Raw genomic sequence first — 20,131 nt, 5'->3', positions numbered from 1 at the left:
ATACTCGTGAAATGGTATCAAAATGCCACGATCAAAGTATGGTCAGAATTTCAGCCTTCTAGATAAACATTATATTAATCATGACAGTTCCATAATGGGTAAGGTCTGGTTTAATATCCGGCTGGCATGCATCATTCTAATGAAAATTCATTGAGCAGAGACACATTTTCCCCCTTTTGAAACATGCAAGAAAAACAGGCCAGTGGTTTTACTGTTATATTTGCACATTTGTATTTAATATTTTCACATTCGAATGCATGCAAATTGCTTAAACACCAATGAAACACCTTAACCCACTCCTAAGACCCTTGACCACCGTGAACCCATTTTACAAATAGTTATTCCCACAAAATGCACCACACTACTTGTTGTGCATTTTTCTTTTATCATACAATCCCCCTTCAAATTTCCTTCGATAAGCTACTTTAAATTGGGGAGGAAGAGGAGCAAAAATTCATACATGAGATCAAAAAAAAAAAGAGGAAGATTTAATAAAAGGTACCCTATAAAACCCCACGACGGTTGTTTTAATTTCGCAGCTCTCTCACCACATAATTTTCCCATGGTCCCACAGGAGGTATTTTTGGGAGCTATTTCTGTAAACTCTCACACCCTCCAGTCAGCAATTACCTTAAATTTAACACCGAGATTTTAAATTACTGAGATGATGATTTAGTAAAGTGCGTGCCTGTGTGTGTGTGTGTGTGAGAGAGAGAGAGAGAGAGACAGAACGAGGAATGGAGGGTACTTGGAATAATCCTTCCAGCAAAAGTTGGCTCTGCATCACACGCACACACACACACACACGCACGCACACAGGCACGCACGCACACGCACGCACACACACGCGCACACACACGCACACGCACACACGCGCACACGCACACACACAGAACAGTCTGAATGCCATTCCCCTCCTCTTGCTCAGTGGCAGAAAGCGTGCTGCACTGACAGATTGAGCCCACAGAGAAGGCCAGTGTTCCGCAGCCAGGCAGATGGGCAGCAGTGATGAGATGGGGTTCTCTGTGTGTGTGTGTGTGTGTGTGTGTGTGTGTGTGCTGGACACAGCCAGTCCTTAACCAGCTCTGCTGCCCCGGCCAATCAGAGCTTCTCACTGCGGACAGACAGGAGGTAAAAGAAAAAAGTGAGATCACGGAATTACTGATAAGTGTCTGCACACAATTACAGGAACGTGACTGCACAACAAATATCTATTTGTGCAACTCTGTAAGTCAGTAAGAGCCATTTAATCAATGCTGAACGGTGACATTTCAAGACCTTTCAAAGATATTTGAAAACCTGCATGTACACAGACCTCAGAACCAGCGCCCTGAGCTGAGACACGGCTGTCTCTGTGGAATCCATCCAGGACGTGGTTTGTGATGGTGTGTACGGCCTCACTGAGGTTTCCCCCCGGCCCTGACTCTCTGGGTGAGGCGGGCGCGGCGCTGGCAGAGGGGGGGGGGGTTACCTGTCCAGGTGTGCCAGGATGTCCTGCAGCTGGATGACCAGGGAGCGGTGCTCCTGAGGGTTGGTCTCCAGCACGCTACCCATGCGGGTCAGGTACGAGTCCAGCGTGCCCAGGGAGGGGGTCTCGCCCGTGCCTGCGGGGGGCAGAGTGACCCGGGGGGGTGGGGGGGGGGTGGATATGGGGGTGGACAGTGGGAAGGGGGGGGTTAAGCCCTGTGGCTGTGAATATGGGCTACGGTATCCTACTAAGCCCGGGGGACAGTACGATGCAGCGGAGATAGCGGGTGTGCATTTATGATTCTAGACAGGCGGTAGTCGTCCTAGAACGTGAGGGAAATCACTGATGCGGAGCCAGCGCATCTGTGACATCATCGCTGACGTAAGCGGCGCTGGGGTCTCGCTGGGGAAGCTCACATACGCCGCTTCATAGTCTACTGACACCTGACTGTTCCTTTTTAAAAAAATTTTTAAAAAAAAGGGGGACATGACTGTCTATCGCATCATTTTCAAGCGCAGACATCGTGATGTCATTTCAATAATATATGTGGCATTGTGTAAAACAGGCCAGTTGAGCGTGTATGTGAAGGTGCTGGGGTGGAGAATTCAAACAGGCCTGTGGGACTGTGGTAAAGAGACAGGCTTCAGTGGGAAGCATGAGCTCGGTCAAACACAGACAAGGGAGCCCGCGGTGCAAAGCATTGTTGGGGGACAGACCTGGCAGGGCGACGGTCGCCAGGTTGCTGACGAGCATGTGCTTGATGGCCTGCAGGTGGCGGTGCAGGGCCTGGGTGCGGCGCTCGTCCTGCCCGAGCTCCGCCTCCAGGCGCTCCTTGGCGCCGTACATGTCGGCGATGTGCTTCTGCAGGACGGCGTTCTGCTCCTCGAACTCCACGTTGGCCTTGCGCAGCCGCCGTAGCTCCGCCTCCCGGGCTGCGGGGAAGGGGGGGGGGGGGGGGAGTGACAGGCCGAGTGGCCAGTGAGGGAGGAGAGAACGCTGGACGGGCACGGTTCTGCACACGGTCACCACAGTAGAAGCTTTCCAGTAGAAGATGTGTTTTATATTGTGGGCTAAGATATGATGCTTGTCACATGAAAAGTGTCAAGGGCAAATTAATAGCTTACTGTCGATGTTTTATTTGTTTTGTTTTAATACTGACATGGTGGAGGTCGCTTCTTTCCATTAGGACGGCACAGAGTCACATAAAATGACGGGACGTGTGTCAAAAGGACTCTGATTCGCAGTAAGGTCTTCCCAGTCCTCACCGCACCGCAGGTCTCACCTTTGTTCTGGTCCAGAAACTCCTCTGTGAAAATGGGCACGTCGAACCTGTTGGAGAGGTCCGAGCCCTGAGGGACACGTGTGCAGAGCGGGGAGGTAAGCAATGACATCACGCGTGACATCACATCAAACATCCACAGCTTTGCAGTCTCATACATCCTATGCATCAGTGGCTTGCATTGCAATGTTACGACTGTGAATCAGGCTCTACGAATAGTACAGAATTAACATAAATAAGCCGGTTTACCTTATATCCAGCTGGTCCAAGGCTAGTGGCATTGATAATCACAGATGTAAGCTCTTCTGCAAAAACAGATAGATCCAGTCCGTGATTCACAAATATACACTTCTTCGGGTAGCTAACATAAGAGTTATATAAACCAGACGTCAAGACAGTCATTAATGTTGTTTTTTTTTCAAAGATGGTTGCTGGAATAACCCTAGAAACTGGCCACAAAGCTGTCAGGACCACAAGGTTATAGCCATGACAACTTCCTGAGAGAATCAATAGTAAATGAAATGTGCTCAACGCAAAATTATTAATACATGCTTGGTGCCAAATCCCACAAAATATACAATGACAGGACAAAAGAGAGAGCATGCCATAGAGCACTTCAATAATCTTATGTCGGGTCGAATCCTTTCAGAATTTTTGGTACGTTTAGCACACTGAAACGTCAGTGCTTATCGATCTTCATGCATCCATGTAATAAACTTCCTCACATCACTGGGAACGCAACGATGAGAAAGCAACGATGAGAAACAACCTAACAGCAGCCAGCTGTGGCTAGGAAACAACACATTACTGCCGGACAGATCAGCCGGCAGACACCAGCGAACGCCAGAAAAAAATAAAAAAAACATACACACGTTAGCTAAGAAGTGTAGCCTATTGATAACGCAACGTCAGAGGAGACGAGAAAAAGAGACAAAGAGAAGAGAACAGCCAGCAGGTCTTAGCCGTAGCCGTAGCGTGTTTTCGCGGAGTCCTGACCTCTCTTGACCTTCTTGTCCTGGATCTTGGCGCTGGTGATCTGGAAGGCCTCGCTCTGCTGGTACTCCTTCAGCTCCCGCGCGTACTGCTGCTTCTCCCGCTCCGCCTCGTCCAGGTAGCGCTGCGCGCGCGTACAGCACCCAGTCAAAAAACACACAGGGAGGAGCCTGAACACCACCGCAGAGAGGTGTAGCTCCTGCTAACACACCCCAATGGAGCGCTGTGCGTATGTACAGCACCCAGTCAGAAACACACAGGGAGGAGCCTGAACACCACTGCAGGGAGGTGTAGCTCCTGCTAACACCCCCCAATGTACCGCTGTGCGTACGTACAGCACCCAGTCAGAAACACACAGGGTGGAGCGTGAACACCACCGCAGGGAGGTGTAGCTCCCGCTAACACCCTGACGGACACAAGCAAAGACCAATCGGCTACACCGGGAACACCGGCTGCTGTTTAAAAGGAAACCACAAAAGCCTACAGACAACCATGGCCGTCCAGGACTGGAGGATGAGATCTCTGAGCTACACAAATAGTCATGTAACAGGGAAGGCCTGCTGTGGGTTTGGAACCCCTGTCTGTTCCACACACCAATACACACAATTATCAGGCAGAGCCAAAAGGGAGGGGAGTGATCATTGCTACTCCAAGGCTGATTCCACATTCCGTACTTCTGGCTACTCTATGGCTGATTCCACATTCCAAACTCACTGCTACTCCGGAGCTGATTCCACATTCCATACTTATTTCTACTGTAGGGCTGATTCCACATTCCACACACCATTGCTACTCTAGGGTTGATTCCACATTCCACACTCACCACCACTCTAGGGGTGATTTTACGTTCAGTAGTGGACTTTTACATGGAAACATAGACCTCCGAAAATATGCTACAGTTCCACAGTGAGCTCAGTACAATAATGCAGATGGGGCGACATAGCTCAGGAGGTAAGACCGATTGTCTGGCAGTCGGAGGGTTGCCGGTTCAAACCCCGCCCTGGGCGCGTCGAAGTGTCCTTGAGCAAGCCACCTAATCCCTAACTGCTCTGGCAAATGAGAGGCATCAATTGTAAAGCGCTTTGGATAAAAGCGCTATATGAATGCAGTCCATTTACCATTTAATCTATCCATTTGCACTATTCACTTTGTGACAGTGTACTTCTCTACCGCACCGTTTCCTTTTTGTAACACCGCCCGCTGCTGATTTCGGCGGCGTCGCACCTGCTTGTCGTGGGGCACCAGGCGGCTCCACTCGGCGCCCAGCCTCTTGGTGATTTCGGGGAAGGGCAGGTCGGGGTGCAGGGCGCGGATCTGCTCCCGCCGCTCGTTCAGGAAGCGCACGTAGCCCGTCACCGGGGCCTTGGGCCCGTTGGGCAGCACCTTCTTCCTCTTCTTCCCCTTGGGCCAGCCCCGCTTCTTCACCGGCTGCACCGAGAGGGAGGCCGCGTTCTGCTCGTAGCGGGAGACACACAAAAAAAATAATAAAGAGAAAAGAGAGAACGAGTTCAAAATAAAGAAAAAAAAATTCGAAACAAGTTCAAATTTTAAACACGGGTGCCCAGATGCCTCGTTTTAAACAGCCATGGAGAGTACACCAATGGGGAATGTGCGAGTAGACTGCTCAAAGGGACAAACAGGACAGAAGTACTCCCGATTGGGTAAGCAGCATGCAGTGCCCCATGCGCTACGTGTACGTGCACACGCACGCTCGCCCGCCCCCTCTTGCCTCCTCCCGGGTCGAGTCTGACGGGTGAGCCGAGCGGGGCAGGGGGGCATCGCTCTGCTCCTGCTTCACCCCCCGCATGACAAACACCCCTCCATTTGGCGCAGGGCTTCGGGGAGGCCTGGCGGACAAATTAAGAAGAGTCCAGCGGTCAAAGAGGGGACCGAGAAACACCAAAATCACTCACAAACTCGTTGGTAGTTACGAGTAAGAAACATATCGATATCTATATAAAATATGCAACTTGGCACCCCTGTCGCCCATACTCACTCAGTCTGCTGTTGTTTTGTGTTGTGAGACATGCCCAGGCCAAGTTGCCTGAAAAACAGTTACATGCAATTTGTTCTCATTACTTTCTTCCTCTGCCAACATACCGCCCTCCCCGTCCCCCGACACATACACACATATGCTTACTTCCAGTTACCAAGTTTAACTTCCGAGGTATACGCATTTCCAGGTAATAGCTATTTGACATGTCTTAACTTCTTGACGTTACCATCAATGTACATCACAGTTAAGTAAATTATAGTCTTCCTTTAATTTGATTATCAATGCCATACTGGCTTTCCTGCTTAACAGCATAATTACTTTAGCCAAGTGAGGTAACATGTATTATCTACGTTAAGTCAGACAGTCATCATAATTATACTGCAATAATTGTTGGCTACCTAGCAGGGGCAATGGCAGTAGCTTTTTGGCTAGCTAACGTTAGCTCTTGCGAGTTGGCTAATGTTGGCTAGCTAGTTAAATTGCTTATTATTAATCCAATCACGAATCATCCTCAAGCCGGCATTTCGCGATCACAGTGTTTTTATCCTGAATTTCGCAATTAGCTAGTTTGCCAGCAATCTAGCCAACAGTAGCTTAATTTAACGCAGCCCTAGTTTTGTTGGAAAACATTGGTAGGTAAAAAGCTAACATAACACTAGCTAGCTAACTACTAACGTTACATTAGAACAAAGAGGAATATCAGCCGCATACTTTTAGACGACGAAATACATGAACTGGTGAACTTAAAAAACGTTATCAGTAAGTGACAATTATATGCGATTTTGCCGCTTTTATTGGAATTGCTGCATTTTTATTGCTTTACAGAATAACCATTAAATATAATGTTGGACTCACCGCGATAACTCCTGGATACTTTACGCACTCTACCAAACTCCGGGAAAACGCATATTTCCCCACCCCTTACTAGTGATTGGCTCTACAAAATATTTTAAACGATGATTGGCTCGTATAATTTACAGGATACGCCTTGACCACACGCAATGAATATAATGGGCCTTATTGTTTACTACCCCTCTACCTGGTTGAGTGTTTTCTTTTGGAAAAATATACAGTTACTAATTGGCATTATATTTAATAATACTGTAAATCACACTGGACAAGGACAGCTTATAAAAAATAAGAATCAGTACAGTATTTGTTCCATTATAGAATTGGATGATTTACCCTACAATAAAAATAATCGCAGCCGGGATTCTTGGATTCTTGTAACATTTACTTCAAATAAAACTACAGGTGGTGAACGATGACCTCAAAAATTCTCACTGCAAATACAGGTGCTAACAAGAAACAAATATCCCCATGCTTACACCTTTAAATTATGTGGCACTTCATTTTGTAGAAAAGTTTGAACATGCCTGTGTAAAAGCAGTGTAAAAATGTATATTCAACAAACATGTCTTTCAGATTTGTACAATTACAATTGAATTGTAGACATTGTTGGCAACTATGTCTAGCTGTAGCCAAATATTTATTCTTTATTGAAGAGCCAAAAGGTTTGATCACTTATGAAAGGCATCCTCGATGAATAGGTTTCAGTTCTGCTGACAGAACTGTAGTAAATATTTTATTTCCTTTCATTTTGTACATTTTTTCGTTTTGATATTTTTAAAAAACTTTTTACAATATTTATGGTTGCATTTTTGGACATTGCAGAAAGCTACAGTGTAAATATAGAGTGAATGTTTCTAATTTCTGCCATTTTAGAAATCTATATTTCATTTCTTAAGAAATTCCAATCTTGGGGTTTTAACAGTGTTCTTACCTCTGCCTGGACATGCAATGCTCAGACCAATGCTCATCCATTATGTTTCTGTGTGGCAGGGGATGGGGTCGTACAATGTTTAGGATACCATAATATTACATTGTATGCAGACACTCCACTGTTTCATTTCTGATGGATTAGAATGTGGTCACATGGATTCATAGGCCCAGTGTTCAACTATTAGACCTTATTCACAATAGAATCAGATGCATATACAATTTTTTGTGATGCTTACTGGATTTATCAGGAAACTGGATGGTGGTCAAAAAGTGTAAGTGGGCCATAATCGTGTGACCTGACCTGAGCTAAGGCAGGCCTGGGAACAGGTAATAAAAAATAAAATAAATAAAGGTCGCTTGCTGGCACATCTGACCGTAGTATATACTGAAGCTTTTAACTTATGTTGTTATGGCTAGTGTACTCTACAGCTGGAGATGTCTTACTCTAGCTAGTTAACTGGCCTAGATCTCATAAAACGAATCTATACCTATACCTAAGCCACAGCGTATGGGAACATTAAGGATTACTTTAATTACTCGCATTTAGCACTCTCACCAAAATTCAAATACAGAACATCAGGGTTAACTTCACCATTGCTTTCTTCTTGTTTTTGTTTTGCAATACTAGTGCACATCCTACACTTTTTCAAAAATAACTAAAACCCATCACACAATTTAACTGTTTGCGGCACATGAAGTGAGCCTGTAAACGAAAATAATTGTGTATCTTTTTAAACAATGCTGTTTCAAACAATTGGGTTTTTTTTTTTTTTTTTTTAATTGATAATAAAATTATCAGGACAAGTCATTCAAATATAGGCCTACTTGCGGGGGGAAAAATGTCTCTCCCCCCATAACTATAAGGCTAATATCGTCTAGCATTCTTCTGCCCAGAAGATGGTATTCACCCAGTCCGAGATACGAGCGATGCGCTGCTGTGTATGTTTATTTCACAGCACCTTCCTGTGCACTCAATCCAAGATGGCTGCGGGAGAGGGTGGTGGTAGAGCTCCATGTCTCGGTTTTTCCACTCCCGGGCCTTTGGGCAACGTTCAACCGAGCAACAGCGCTCATTCCTCGGCTGCCAGTAACGACGGATCAGCGGATGGCACGGGAGGGGCACCGGGGGCAGCTGGACATTCTAATCCCCAGCCAGGCCCGGACGGCGGTGCAGGCGCCGGCGTTGCAGTAGGGACGCAGCCGAGCGCGCAGAACTCTTCCCCGCAGTCTGCAGCTGAGGGCGCCACGAACGCAGCCAGGGCTGCTGGAAGGATGTCAACCGCTGCGACAAACATGACAGCGACAACAACACCAAATGCATCCACAGCAGCAGCGGCGGCGGCCGGGACGCCCTCCTCGCTTCCTTCTGCCCCGGCATCCGCTGCAGTATTGGTTTACAGGGAACCTGTATATAACTGGCAAGCTACTAAAAGCACCGTCAAAGAGAGGTTCGCCTTTCTATTCAATAACGAGGTGCTCAGCGATGTGCATTTTTTAGTGGGGAAGGGGATGGGAGTACAGCGGATCCCCGCACACAGGTGAGTTTTGTTAGCTAATATATGTACCATTGGGGATCTTAAACATCGTATTTAAATTTATTTGGAGACTTTGCATACATATTAACTATGCAGTGGGTGTGTATAGTATTACTGCTGATTTAGTTAGATATTAACAATATTTTTTAAGCAGACAGGTTTCTTTATGTCTAGGACACTAGATTATAATGACTGCATTGCGCTGCAGTAATTTATATAGCTTCAATTAAATGGCTGCACCCAAGGTCTACAGCATCAGTACTCGTTCTCCATCCAGGTTTTTTCTTGCTGCGATTGCACATGTTACAAATGGCCAGTAGGCTATGAAACATCCGCTCTGTTGTTGGATCATTATAGCCTACACGTTACATTTCTGCAGTTCGCCCTGGTTGACGTTGGTAAACGGCTGAATGCGCCACTGTCCCTTGTTTTACGCCTCCCTGTAGGTTTGTGCTGGCCGTAGGCAGTGCCGTATTTGATGCCATGTTCAACGGGGGAATGGCCACCACCTCTACGGAGATTGAGCTGCCTGACGTGGAGCCCGCAGCCTTCCTCGCTCTCCTCAAGTAAGGTCACGCAGACAGGAGGTTAGCCGACGGGCGATTGATAACGACGTCTTTAAAGACGTCGGTATCAATGGTATATAATGTCCTTGGATGTCCTTTGGGTGGTCAGCAAAAATAAATGATTTGTTTGGTTTTGTTTAATAAGCGCTATAAACACATTTTGCAGCGCAGTCTTTTTGGTGACTGTCCTTCACGCGTGACATCTGTCTACCGCGTGGCTCTCGAGCCACAGTCTGAAAATCTCAGGATTGTCGTGAATGCTACTTCTTTTCTGAATATCTGAAGCATGTCGTGAAATGCAGGTTCCTGTATTCCGACGAGGTGCAGATCGGTCCGGAGACGGTGATGACGACGTTGTACACGGCGAAGAAGTACGCAGTCCCGGCACTGGAGGCCCACTGCGTGGAATTCCTCAAGAAGAACTTGCGTGCCGACAACGCTTTCATGCTACTCACGCAGGTAGGCACAGACTCCGGCAGGTGTGTTTCTGATTATACGGCAGCCTGTCAGTAAATCGTTCCGTCTGTACAGTGTACTACTTTACCGTGCTAAAACGTGTGTGTGATTGACCGATGCTTTCTTACCGCCTTTAAAAATAGCTTTTTTAGTTTGAGTTCCCCTCCCGGTTTTGCTGGAAATATAAAGACGGGATGCTGTGTTGTTGTTTTGCGATTTATTTTTGAATGATGTTTAGTCAATAACATTATGGAATATGTGTGTACTGGGGGTGGGGGGATTCTTGCATGATTGCGTGGACTGAAAATATATTGCTGTAGTGTCACTGTATAAAAATATTCTCTGCAAACGGAAGTGATGTAACAGTGATGCGGTTGGACATTTTTAGGCCCGGCTGTTTGACGAGCCGCAGCTGGCCAGCCTGTGCCTGGAGAGCATTGATAAGAACACTGCAGATGCGCTCGCTGCCGAGGGCTTCACTGACGTCGACCTGGGTACCAGAGCGCAAGCTTACTGCATACATAAACATGCTCTCTCTCTCTCTCTCACACACACACACACACACACACACACACACACACACACACACACACACATTCCATATTTTGCTGCAGTCAGTTAACCACACAGGCAAATGTACCTCTCTCTCACTCTCTCTCTCTGTCCCTGTTTTTCTCTCTTTCTGTCTGTCTCTCTGTTTGTCTGCCTGTTTGTCTCTCTCTATCTCTCTCTGTATCTCTCTCTTTCTCTCCCCCTCCCCCTCTCGATGTATGTCTCTCTCTCTCCCTCACTCACTCAGACACACTGGTGGCCGTGCTGGAGCGCGACACTCTGGGCGTTCGCGAGGTGCGGCTGTTCGGCGCGGCGGTGCGCTGGGCCGAGGCGGAGACCCAGAGGCAGCAGCTCCAGCCCACCCCCGAAAACAAGCGGCGGGTGCTGGGCAAGGCCCTGTCGCTCATCCGCTTCCCGCTCATGACCATTGAGGAGTTTGCTGCAGGCATGTCCTCGTCTCTGCAGCGCTGCTTGCTCAGTTCAGTTGGGTTGGATGTGTGTGCCTGGCTCAGTCTGAACAGATTGGCATGGAATCGAGTGTGTAATTGATTTATCCAGCTTTGATTTAAACTTATTTGAACTGTATTGAGGTTAACCGAATGAACTGAATTTAACCAGATCGAACTGAATTTAACTGCATTGAGCCAAATTGAACTGTATTGAATGTATAGGCCAGGCTCAGTTTGAACAGAATTTCACCAGATGGAACCAAATGGAACTGTATTGAATGATGTAGGCCTAGCTCAGTGTGAACTGAATTTAACCAGATTGAACCAAATTGAACGTCTAGGCCCAGCTGGGTTTGAACAGATGGAACCAAATTGAGCTGTATTGAATATCTAGGCCCAGCTCAGTTTGAACGGTATTTAACAGGATTGAACCAAATGGAACTGTATTGAATGGTGTGGGCCTAGCCCAGTCTGAGCTGAATTTGAGAGAGCTGGTCTGAATTACTCGTGCAGTCCCGGCGCAGTCTGGCATCCTGACGGACCGGGAGGTGGTGAGCCTGTTCCTGCACTTCACGGTGAACCCCAAGCCGCGGGTGGAGTTCATCGACCGGCCGCGCTGCTGCCTGCGGGGCAAGGAGTGCAGCATCACGCGCTTCGGCCAGGTGGAGAGCCGCTGGGGCTACAGCGGGACCAGCGACCGCATCCGGTGAGCCCCCCCCCCGCCGGCAAACCTGACCCGCGTGGAAAACCGAGCCGCGCCCGCCGGACCGGTCAAAACTGACCCGCTCCCGCCGGACCGGTCCAAACGGACCCGTTCCCACCGGACCGGTCGAAAGCGACCCGGGCACGCACATATAGACCGACCCTGTGCACCAGGCTCTGTTCATGTTCTCGCACCCATGACATGAAGAAAGCTGCGTAAAGATCACCTTCTTGCCAGTCATATGAAGATTTTGCGCACTGTGTGACCCTGTGCAGTCAGCTTTTGTCTTGCACATAAAATGTTAATTTAGCCACAAGATAAACACTGGATATGTATGTTTTATGTACAAGGAAAATAATAATGTTTGTATTTATGTATTAATAATAATATTAAAGTAAAGAATGCCTTTCTGAACACAAGAGCGTGAGGTTAGATACAGTGTGTGGGTACTAGCACTGCAAGCTCAGTTCTGATTGGCAGCCTACTAAACAGATGCACTCCTAATTGGTGAACGCTTTAAGGTGTAAGATCACAAATATGTGATGAGAATGGTTTTTAACTGAACATTCTAATGCTGATGTCACAATCAATACTGGCGACTGAAAGCAATGGAGTTCTGGAATGCTGATGTAAAATTCTGGAAAAAAAAAAACATTTAAAAAAACTTCAAAGAGTTAAATGTAAATGCTACGTATGCAAGCAACAGTATCCCCACTAGACTAATTCCAAATCCCCCTGTAGTGGGCAGCATTGGAGTTTTTTTTCTCCTTTCAGGAAGTGGTTAAAACAGGCTTGATGGTTGGTGTTTTCTTTGTCTGTTTATGTAAAATCCCACTATTATAACTGGAGCTTTTATTGCACCAGGTCTTCTTCAAATTGCACCAGGTCTATCTTCAAATCTCTACTAACGGCCTCTCTGTCTGCCTCTCTTAGTTTCTCGGTGAATCAGAGGATATTCGTGGTGGGATTTGGGCTCTATGGGTCGATACACGGCCCCACGGACTACCAGGTCAACATCCAGGTGCGTGCCCTCGGGTGCTGTCAGTTTGGAGCGGGGAACGAAGATTTCCACCCCCCGGAGGGCTGGTGTTTATATGCAGGTTGTTGTTGCCACCAGTAGCCGTTGCTGAGCGGGCTAATTAGCAGTATACACAAACGCCTGCTCACCCGTAGGTCAGGCCCCTTGTAGATCAGGGCCCTGTATCACAAAACCAGCTTACTGAGTTTGGCTGGATAACTGCACTGAGTAAAACCCGGAACCCTCCCAAATCTGGAACACGGACTGAAGTAAAAAGAGTTTTTCCGGGTTTTACTTGGCACAGTTATCCAGCCAACTGCTTCGTGAAACACCACCCAGGACATTTCATATAGGAACACGGGGAAGGACCTCCTAGCTGCCGTTCATTACCTTCTCAAGTAATTGAGCTGCAGTGTCGGATCAAGTGATCTGGCCTGTTAAATAATTAAGGGCAGAAGTTGGCTTTGAAAACCAGGAGACAAATACAGCCCTGGTTGCCCACTCTTGGTTTAGAAGCACAGTTCCTGTGTGTGTGTGTGTGTGTGTCACTGAGGCCTGTGTCTGTGTGTGTCTGTGTATGTGTATGTGTGTGTGTCACTGATGCCTGTGTGTGTGTGTCACTGATGCCTGTGTGTGTGTGTGTCACCGAGGGCTGGGTCTGTGTGTGTGTGTCCTGTGTGTGTGTTTGTGTGTGACACTGAGGGCTGTGTGTGTGTGTGTGTGTGTGTCCTGTCTGTGTGTGTGTCACTGAGGGCTGTGTGTGTGTGTTTGTGTGTGACACTGAGGGCTGTGTGTGTGTGTGTCAGTGTGTCACTGAGGCCTGTGTGTGTGTCTGTGTGTGTGTCTGTGTGTGTGTCTGTGTGTGTGTGTGTGTGTGTTTGTGTGTGTGTGTGTGTGTGTGTGTGTCACTGAGGGCTGTGTGTGTGTGTGTGTGTGTCACTGAGGGCTGTGTGTGTGTGTGTGTGTGTGACACTGAGGCCTGTGCTCCTCCACACGCAGATCATTCACACGGACAGCAACACGGTCCTGGGCCAGAACGACACGGGCTTCAGCTGTGACGGGTCGGCCAACACCTTCCGCGTGATGTTCAAGGAGCCGGTGGAGATCCTGCCGAACGTCAACTACACTGCCTGCGCTACGCTCAAGGTACGGCCCGGAGCTCCCGTCCCCCACCCCACCCCCCGCAGCTCCAGGCTGCCCCCCCCCACCCCCCGCAGCTCCAGGCTGCCCCCCCGCCCCCCCCCCCCCCCCGCAGCTCCAGGCAGCCCCCACCCCCCGCAGCTCCAGGCCCCCCCCCCACCCCCCCCGCAGCTCCAGGCCCCCACCCCACCCCCCGCAGCTCCAGGCAGCCCCCACCCCCCGCAGCTCCAGGCCCCCCCCCCACCCCCCCCGCAGCTCCAGGCCCCCACCCCACCCCCCGCAGCTCCAGGCCCCACCCCACCCACCGCAGCTCCAGGCTGCCCCCCCCCCTGCAGCTCCAGGCTGCTCCCCCCCCCCCGCAGCTCCAGTCCCCCACCCCCACCCCCCCGCAGCTCCAGGCCCCCTCTGGGGAACTCCAGGCCCCCCCCCCCCCCCCCCCGCAGCCCGAGCCTCAGTGTGTATGACGGCCAGTGAGAGCCGTCTGCAGTGCAGATGCTGGGGCTTTATGGTCGATCCCAAGAAATTTCATGGTTCCCGTGGTCCTTGAAAATAACTGGATCTTGGAGCTTTGTTGTAAATGATCAAAAGTTGGGGGAAAAAGTTGGGAAACTGACCAAATTTAACAAACAAAAATTGTATCTAGACTTGTGATATTAGTGTGCTGATAGTGGTAAATTGGTTTGCCCTCTCGTTGAAAGGAAATGAATTCACTACCAATGGTCATTGTGAAGTGGAGAGTGAAGTGTGTGTTTTTGTAGACATGAAGTAATTTTGAAATGGGTGAAAATGTATTTCCCCTTTGCAAAACTAGCCACATGGGCCAACGATATACTTGGGGGAAAAAAATCATACATTTATTAATAGAATGCTGAACACTAATGGAAAAATAAAAAATTGATTTGAGTGGCGACCCTGTCAGTTGTTCATTGTATTCTATTCAGAGGAGTTGTTTTGTTTTTTGTATTTCTTTGCTCCAGGTAAAAAAATCTGCCTAATGGCAATAATCTTTCCATATGTCACTAGCAGCAAATTCCACATGTCAGCATTTTGACATAAGCCGCGTTTCCACCGCAGGAACTATACCCCGGAACTAGGAACCTTTTGAGGAACTCAGTGCGTTTCCACCGCAGGAACTAGGGTCTAAATTTAGTTCTGGGGGCTTTGTTTTACCCCCCAAAACGTTCCTGCTCGGGGGGTAGTACTTTCCGAAAGTACAGGAACCTTTTGGGTGGAGCTTTCAGCGCTGAACATTTCTGATTGGTCGAGTACTCGTAGCATTTGTGTTGTATTAATTTTCCGCCATTACCCGCCATGTTTGAAAATATGCAGCGGCAAACCAATTTATTTTCATAATAACTTCAAATCAAACTTGTATGTTATGTGGCGTAGTATACTATTTTTTGTTATAGCCTGTCAACGTCTTGGAATTATAACGTGTGCTCTTCTGTTCTTTTCTTGCTTTAGTATTCGTTTTATAAAATGCTAAGCATTCGTGCTGGGACAGCATATTACGTAGGCTACCAAAACATTCAAACGGATTAATTCGGTTGCTAATCCGGATTTTCTTTGTTAGCCCGTTGTAATTGACTCAAAACGTTTGATACAGTTATGTGAGGTATGCGGTAGTTCTGCATAATTAACATTGGTGATACAGTACAAGCAAACTGAAAATCACCTTCCGCACTTTTTATCCGGGTAAAATAACAGGTTAATTCTAGTAATCTTCCCTTTAGCTTTTTCAGACTGCCGTAATTTTACTCAATTTTACTGCCATTTTTCAATTCCACGAAAACACCAGGAAGACTATGGACTCATTTATGGTGCATGGTTCGCATCTGGAGGGCACACTTCGCTGCTCGGCTAGCAGTAACTTCGAAGGAAAGCAAACGGTGGATGTACCACTGCTAATTTACATTTTCACGCAAGTCCGAGTTTTCGTTCTATTCTTGTCATTTTGCGATTAGCCTATATGGAATTGACGACGAGAAAGTAATAAAACTAGTAAATAGTAAATTGTTTACAACGTGTGCATGTTTTCTGCTGTTAATGAATGTGTTTGGGAGGATATATGAAAATCAATAAATACAAAAGTAACCATATATAGTCATTGTTGGTAACCCGTTGTATATAAGTGGAATAAACCCCTCCGGGCTGTCCCGGTTATTAGAAAATAATGTAGGCTAATTCGGTGGTAGTATGGGGTTACAGAAGAAATCATATGACAGATGGACCGACGACAACGTCAGTGGGCTAATTTGCCTAATCTTCGCGGTACTTTAGACCCCGGTGGAAACGCAGACAACCATTGGCTGAAGGAACCTTTTAGTTCCTGGTAAAGTAGTTCCTGGGACTGAAAGTTCCGGGTAATTTTGGTGGAAACGCGGCTATATTCAGTTACGAATGTGGTTCCACCCGTTATGAGCGAGTTATAATATTCCATGTCTTTCTCTCTCTCTCTCCCTCCCTCCCTCTCTCTCTCTATCGCTCTCTCCCTCCCTTTCTCTCTCTCCCTCCCTCCCTCTCTCTCCCCCCTCCCTCTCTCTCTCCCCCCTCTCTGTCCTCTCTCTCTCTCTCCCTCCTTTCCCCCCTCTCTCTCCCTCCCCTCCCTCCCCCTCTCTCTCTACTCTCACCCCCTCCCTCCCTCCCTCTCTCTCTCCCTCCTTTCCCCCCCTCTCTCTCCCTCCCCCTCCCTCCCCCCTCTCTCTCCCTCCCCCTCCCCTCCCCCTCTCTCTCACTCTCACCCCTCCCTCCCCCCTCCCTCTCTCTCTCCTCCCCCTCCCTCCCTCTCTCCCTCTCTCTCCCTCCCCTCCCTCCCTCCTCCCTCCCTCCCTCCCTCTCTCTCTCTCTCCCTCCCTCCCTCTCTCCCTCTCTCCCTCAGGGCCCAGACTCTCACTACGGCACTAAGGGAATGCGCAAAGTCACCCATGAGTCCCCGGCCACCGGCACCAAGACCTGCTTCACCTTCTGCTACGCCGCCGGCAACAACAACGGCACGTCCGTGGAGGACGGACAGCTTCCCGAGGTCATCTTCTACACATAGTGACCCCCCCCCCCCCCCCCTCCCCCGGCGTGTCCAGTCCTGTAGGGCCTCCTTTTACAGTACCTCTGGTCATTATAATACAGTGACCCCCCCCCCCCCCCCCCCGGCGTGTCTAGTCCTGTAGGGCCTCCTTTTACAGTACCTCTGGTCATTATAATACAGTGACCCCCCCCCCCCCCCGCCCCCCCCCCGGCGTGTCCAGTCCTGTAGGGCCTCCTTTTACAGTACCTCTGGTCATTATAATACAGTGACCCCCCCCCCCCCCCCGGCGTGTCCAGTCCTGTAGGCCTCCTTTTACAGTACCTCTGGTCATTATAATACAGTGACACCCCCCCTCCCCACCCGGCGTGTCTAGTCCTGTAGGGCCTCCTTTTACAGTACCTCTGGTCATTATAATACAGTGACCCACCCCCACCCCCACCAACCCCGTTCAAACCATTAACCCACAACCCCGACCCGCTTTCACTCCCATCAGCCAACTGACTGGCTTAGGGATTGGCATCTACGCGTTGGCATTTTGAGCCGCAGGGTCCTGTGGTCTTTTAAAATGTAACGGATAGCTGACTGAAGGGTGACAGAGAGGCCACCCTCTGCTCAGAACTCGTAAGGGGGTCATGCTGACAGCGGGGGCTGGCTGACTTGCAAGGCTGCCTCTTACGAATCGACGCGTGTCTGCGTCTGTCTGACAGGACCGTTTGTGGGGGGAGAGGGGGGTGAGCGGCGGGAGTTTGAGTGTAAGTGTGAAACAGTCATTGGCTCCTCAGTCGGTCACACAGGTTGTCGGTTCGCTGGCCTCTCTGTCAGTCATTGGTCACTTCCCCTGGTCCACAGCGTGAGCTGTTCTACTGAAGGAGATTGGCCTGTCAGATAAAACCTCAATAAAAGAACCTCCTGAAGATGTACACCTGTACCCCCCCCCCATGTAATGATTTGGTCTTGGCTTAAAAAAGCAAACAAGCAAACAAAAAAAAAAAACAACAATAAATTTAACACAGCATTTCCCCTTTTTTAAATTCACGGAATTTCTTTTTCCATTTCACGTAGAAACGAGGGGAAACATGCATACTGTACATTCCACTACATGACACCTGTTATTAAAATCAAGCCCACGCCGTGGAGTAGGAAGGCATGAGATCCTGAGCAGAATCGCTGCTTCTCAGTTGCTTCCTTACCTACTTTAACAGTTCCTCTTTGCCTAAGAAACCAGTTCTTATGGTCCACTTCTTTTTTTATTTTGTTCACTTTATTGCCAAGTTGCTTAGTTAGCACTGATGCACTTTTTTGGACACGACACAGACAATCACCCACTGAGGGCAATTGAGTTCTGACATCACATGCCATGTGGTTTTTTTTTTTTCCCCCTTTCCTTTTAATTTATGGGCTCGACCCCTCCTGTGAAGAGGCGGTGGGGTTGCAGCCTTGGTGCCAGTCTACTGGCTAGCGTTAGCCTTTCAATCTGACGAACACGGAGCCGACTGGCGAGTACTGTAATAAATTTTTGAGTTAGTCGTTTCGTGATCAGCATGTTCCTCGAGACGGAGTGATGGTAGCCACTCGGTGCTCTTGCGTATAACCTGGGCGAATGTTCACAAGCTAGCCGAAATCATTTTACGCGTCAGTTCCTGCCTGCTCCACTAGGGGCAGTATATTAAAAAAAAAAAAATTAAATATGGTTGTATTTTATTTAGCGAGTTAATGCTTCACATTATATTTTTCATCGCAAGGCCAAGGCCTCCCTTGGATAAATATGTAAACAGACACTACGGGGCGCTAGACGGACACACGCCTGTTGGAAAGGAGAAAGTCTTCAATGTGAATACTCACACGACACTGCACTATAGGGATCTCAAGAGAGGTGTGGGGGACAAAACATGCAGATAGTCCAGTTCAGGGGGCTGTGGAGGCCTTGCACCACGTCTCTTTCCAGTAGAAATGTGGAGGATCTGCTGAATGCAAAAATGCAAGAAAACTGTATATGATCTGTTTCGTTCCTCCAGCATGTTCTGCTGGGCGTCCAGCTGTAAAGGGCAACATGCCTGAGAAGGATGAGAGAATTTTGAAAGCGGTCATCGTCAGAAAAAGTTGATCTTCTGGAGTCACAGTGGACAGTGACACACCTACGGGAGGAAATGTGCATTTTCGAGGGCAGAAAGAGCTGGAATCAAATACTGCGAGTCCATAAATTGAATGTAATACTAGTTCTGTGCTGCTCTGTGTTGCAAGTTCTGTGTTTTGCGAACGCTTTACACTGTGTGTGTGCTTAAAAATAGAAAAATCTGTAAATATTAATTGCAAACATTAAAAAAAGTCTTTAAATGTATCTGGAGTTTGTGGGGTGTTTGTGTCTGGTGAGCAAAGCAGAGATATGGAACTGGCTAACGTATGCTCCGACCAGATCCCACTGGTTGAATGTTGCATTTAGTTATTGCGTAATACTTGCCTAACTGGTTGGCATTAGGTGTGCTAGACTTGAACTCCATTCTCTGAACATGGTCTGGTTTTGCATTGACGTTTGAGGGTATAGGCTGGGGGTTAATTTTTGGGCAAACTGCATCAGTAGACTTGAACTCCATTCTCTGAACATGCTGGGACATACTTTGTATTGAATTAAAATTGCTTGGGGGGGGAAATGATAACTACTGCCCCCCCTGAGATGAAAGAAGCCTGTAGAGCAGTGGTTCCCAGCCCTGTTCCTGGAGATCTACCGTCCTGTGAGTTTTCACTCCGACCCTGACGAAAGGACACCTCATTCAACAGCTGGAGATCTTTGTTGAGCTGATAATTAGTCAAATCAGGTGTGCCAAATTAGGGTCGAAATGAAAAACTACAGGATGGTAGATCTTCAGGAACAGATTTGGGAATCCCTGCTCTGGAGAAGCCCTACCTGCCCCCTGCTCCTGGCTGGTCCCGAAAACACACGGTCTCCCTCCGGCACCAGAAGACGGGCTGGAGCCTTGGGAGCAAGAGGACAGCGGAGCCGAGAGGGGTTCATGGGGTGTGTCCCAGTACTCTAAAAACGTATCCTCCTTTCCTCCACTACCACCTCGTCCCATCTTGTGCACCGGAAACCGATCTTTGTGCCCTTCCTTCCGTGTCCCAGTATTGGAGGAGACGAGCGAAGCACACACAACTGCGTTGGCGAGGCGGCTTCAAA

General features: G+C 48.3%; 2 protein-coding genes across 5 annotated transcripts; one reads left to right on the top strand and one right to left on the bottom strand.

Moving 5' to 3' along the window:
* Nucleotides 1-203: 203 nt before the first annotated feature.
* hmg20b (high mobility group 20B) lies at nt 204-6,698 on the bottom strand. Of its 3 annotated transcripts, none has more exons than XM_064330285.1 (10): nt 6,592-6,698; nt 5,737-5,784; nt 5,470-5,587; nt 4,965-5,192; nt 3,744-3,864; nt 2,997-3,052; nt 2,751-2,817; nt 2,185-2,400; nt 1,472-1,604; nt 204-1,114 (listed from the first exon to the last, which is right to left on the bottom strand). In XM_064330285.1, the coding sequence occupies exons 2-10, from the start codon at nt 5,766-5,768 to the stop codon at nt 1,102-1,104; spliced, it is 984 nt and encodes a 327-aa protein (XP_064186355.1). In that variant the 5' UTR covers nt 5,769-5,784; nt 6,592-6,698; the 3' UTR covers nt 204-1,101. The 3 variants fall into 3 exon arrangements, with proteins under 3 accessions (XP_064186355.1, XP_064186356.1, XP_064186358.1); XM_064330286.1 differs by lacking the exon at nt 6,592-6,698 and adding an exon at nt 6,448-6,564; XM_064330288.1 differs by lacking the exon at nt 6,592-6,698 and adding an exon at nt 6,135-6,227.
* Nucleotides 6,699-8,031: 1,333 nt separating this feature from the next.
* On the top strand, nt 8,032-19,297 carry btbd2a (BTB (POZ) domain containing 2a). Of its 2 annotated transcripts, none has more exons than XM_064330283.1 (9): nt 8,032-9,056; nt 9,500-9,619; nt 9,922-10,078; nt 10,464-10,569; nt 10,875-11,105; nt 11,590-11,782; nt 12,713-12,800; nt 13,797-13,943; nt 16,816-19,297. In XM_064330283.1, exons 1-9 carry the CDS (start codon nt 8,416-8,418, stop codon nt 16,975-16,977), a joined length of 1,845 nt encoding a protein of 614 aa, XP_064186353.1. In that variant the 5' UTR covers nt 8,032-8,415; the 3' UTR covers nt 16,978-19,297. The 2 variants fall into 2 exon arrangements, with proteins under 2 accessions (XP_064186353.1, XP_064186354.1); XM_064330284.1 differs by having other exon boundaries at nt 8,033-9,056; nt 10,875-11,072.
* Nucleotides 19,298-20,131: the final 834 nt, after the last annotated feature.

The sequence above is a fragment of the Anguilla rostrata genome, chromosome 4, assembly GCF_018555375.3.
Source record: "Anguilla rostrata isolate EN2019 chromosome 4, ASM1855537v3, whole genome shotgun sequence".
Lineage (NCBI taxonomy): Eukaryota > Metazoa > Chordata > Actinopteri > Anguilliformes > Anguillidae > Anguilla > Anguilla rostrata.
The sequence above is the reverse complement of the archived record's forward strand: the minus strand, read 5'-3'. Positions and strand labels throughout refer to the sequence as shown.

Bases quoted from the DNA above. Each gene is read 5' to 3' on its own strand.
- hmg20b (XM_064330285.1), bottom strand. From the start codon at position 5,768: ATGTCTCACAACACAAAACAACAGCAGACTGA. The intron at 5,193-5,469 runs GCAAGAGGGGGC...CGCTACGAGCAG, and splicing joins CAGACTCGACCCGGGAGGAG to AACGCGGCCTCCCTCTCGGT. The intron at 1,605-2,184 runs GTCTGTCCCCCA...TGCCCCCCGCAG, and splicing joins GGCGACCGTCGCCCTGCCAG to GCACGGGCGAGACCCCCTCC.
- btbd2a (XM_064330283.1), top strand. From the start codon at position 8,416: ATGGTATTCACCCAGTCCGAGATACGAGCGATGCGCTGCTGTGTATGT. The intron at 10,079-10,463 runs GTAGGCACAGAC...GGACATTTTTAG, and splicing joins CTTTCATGCTACTCACGCAG to GCCCGGCTGTTTGACGAGCC. The intron at 10,570-10,874 runs GTACCAGAGCGC...TCACTCACTCAG, and splicing joins CTTCACTGACGTCGACCTGG to ACACACTGGTGGCCGTGCTG.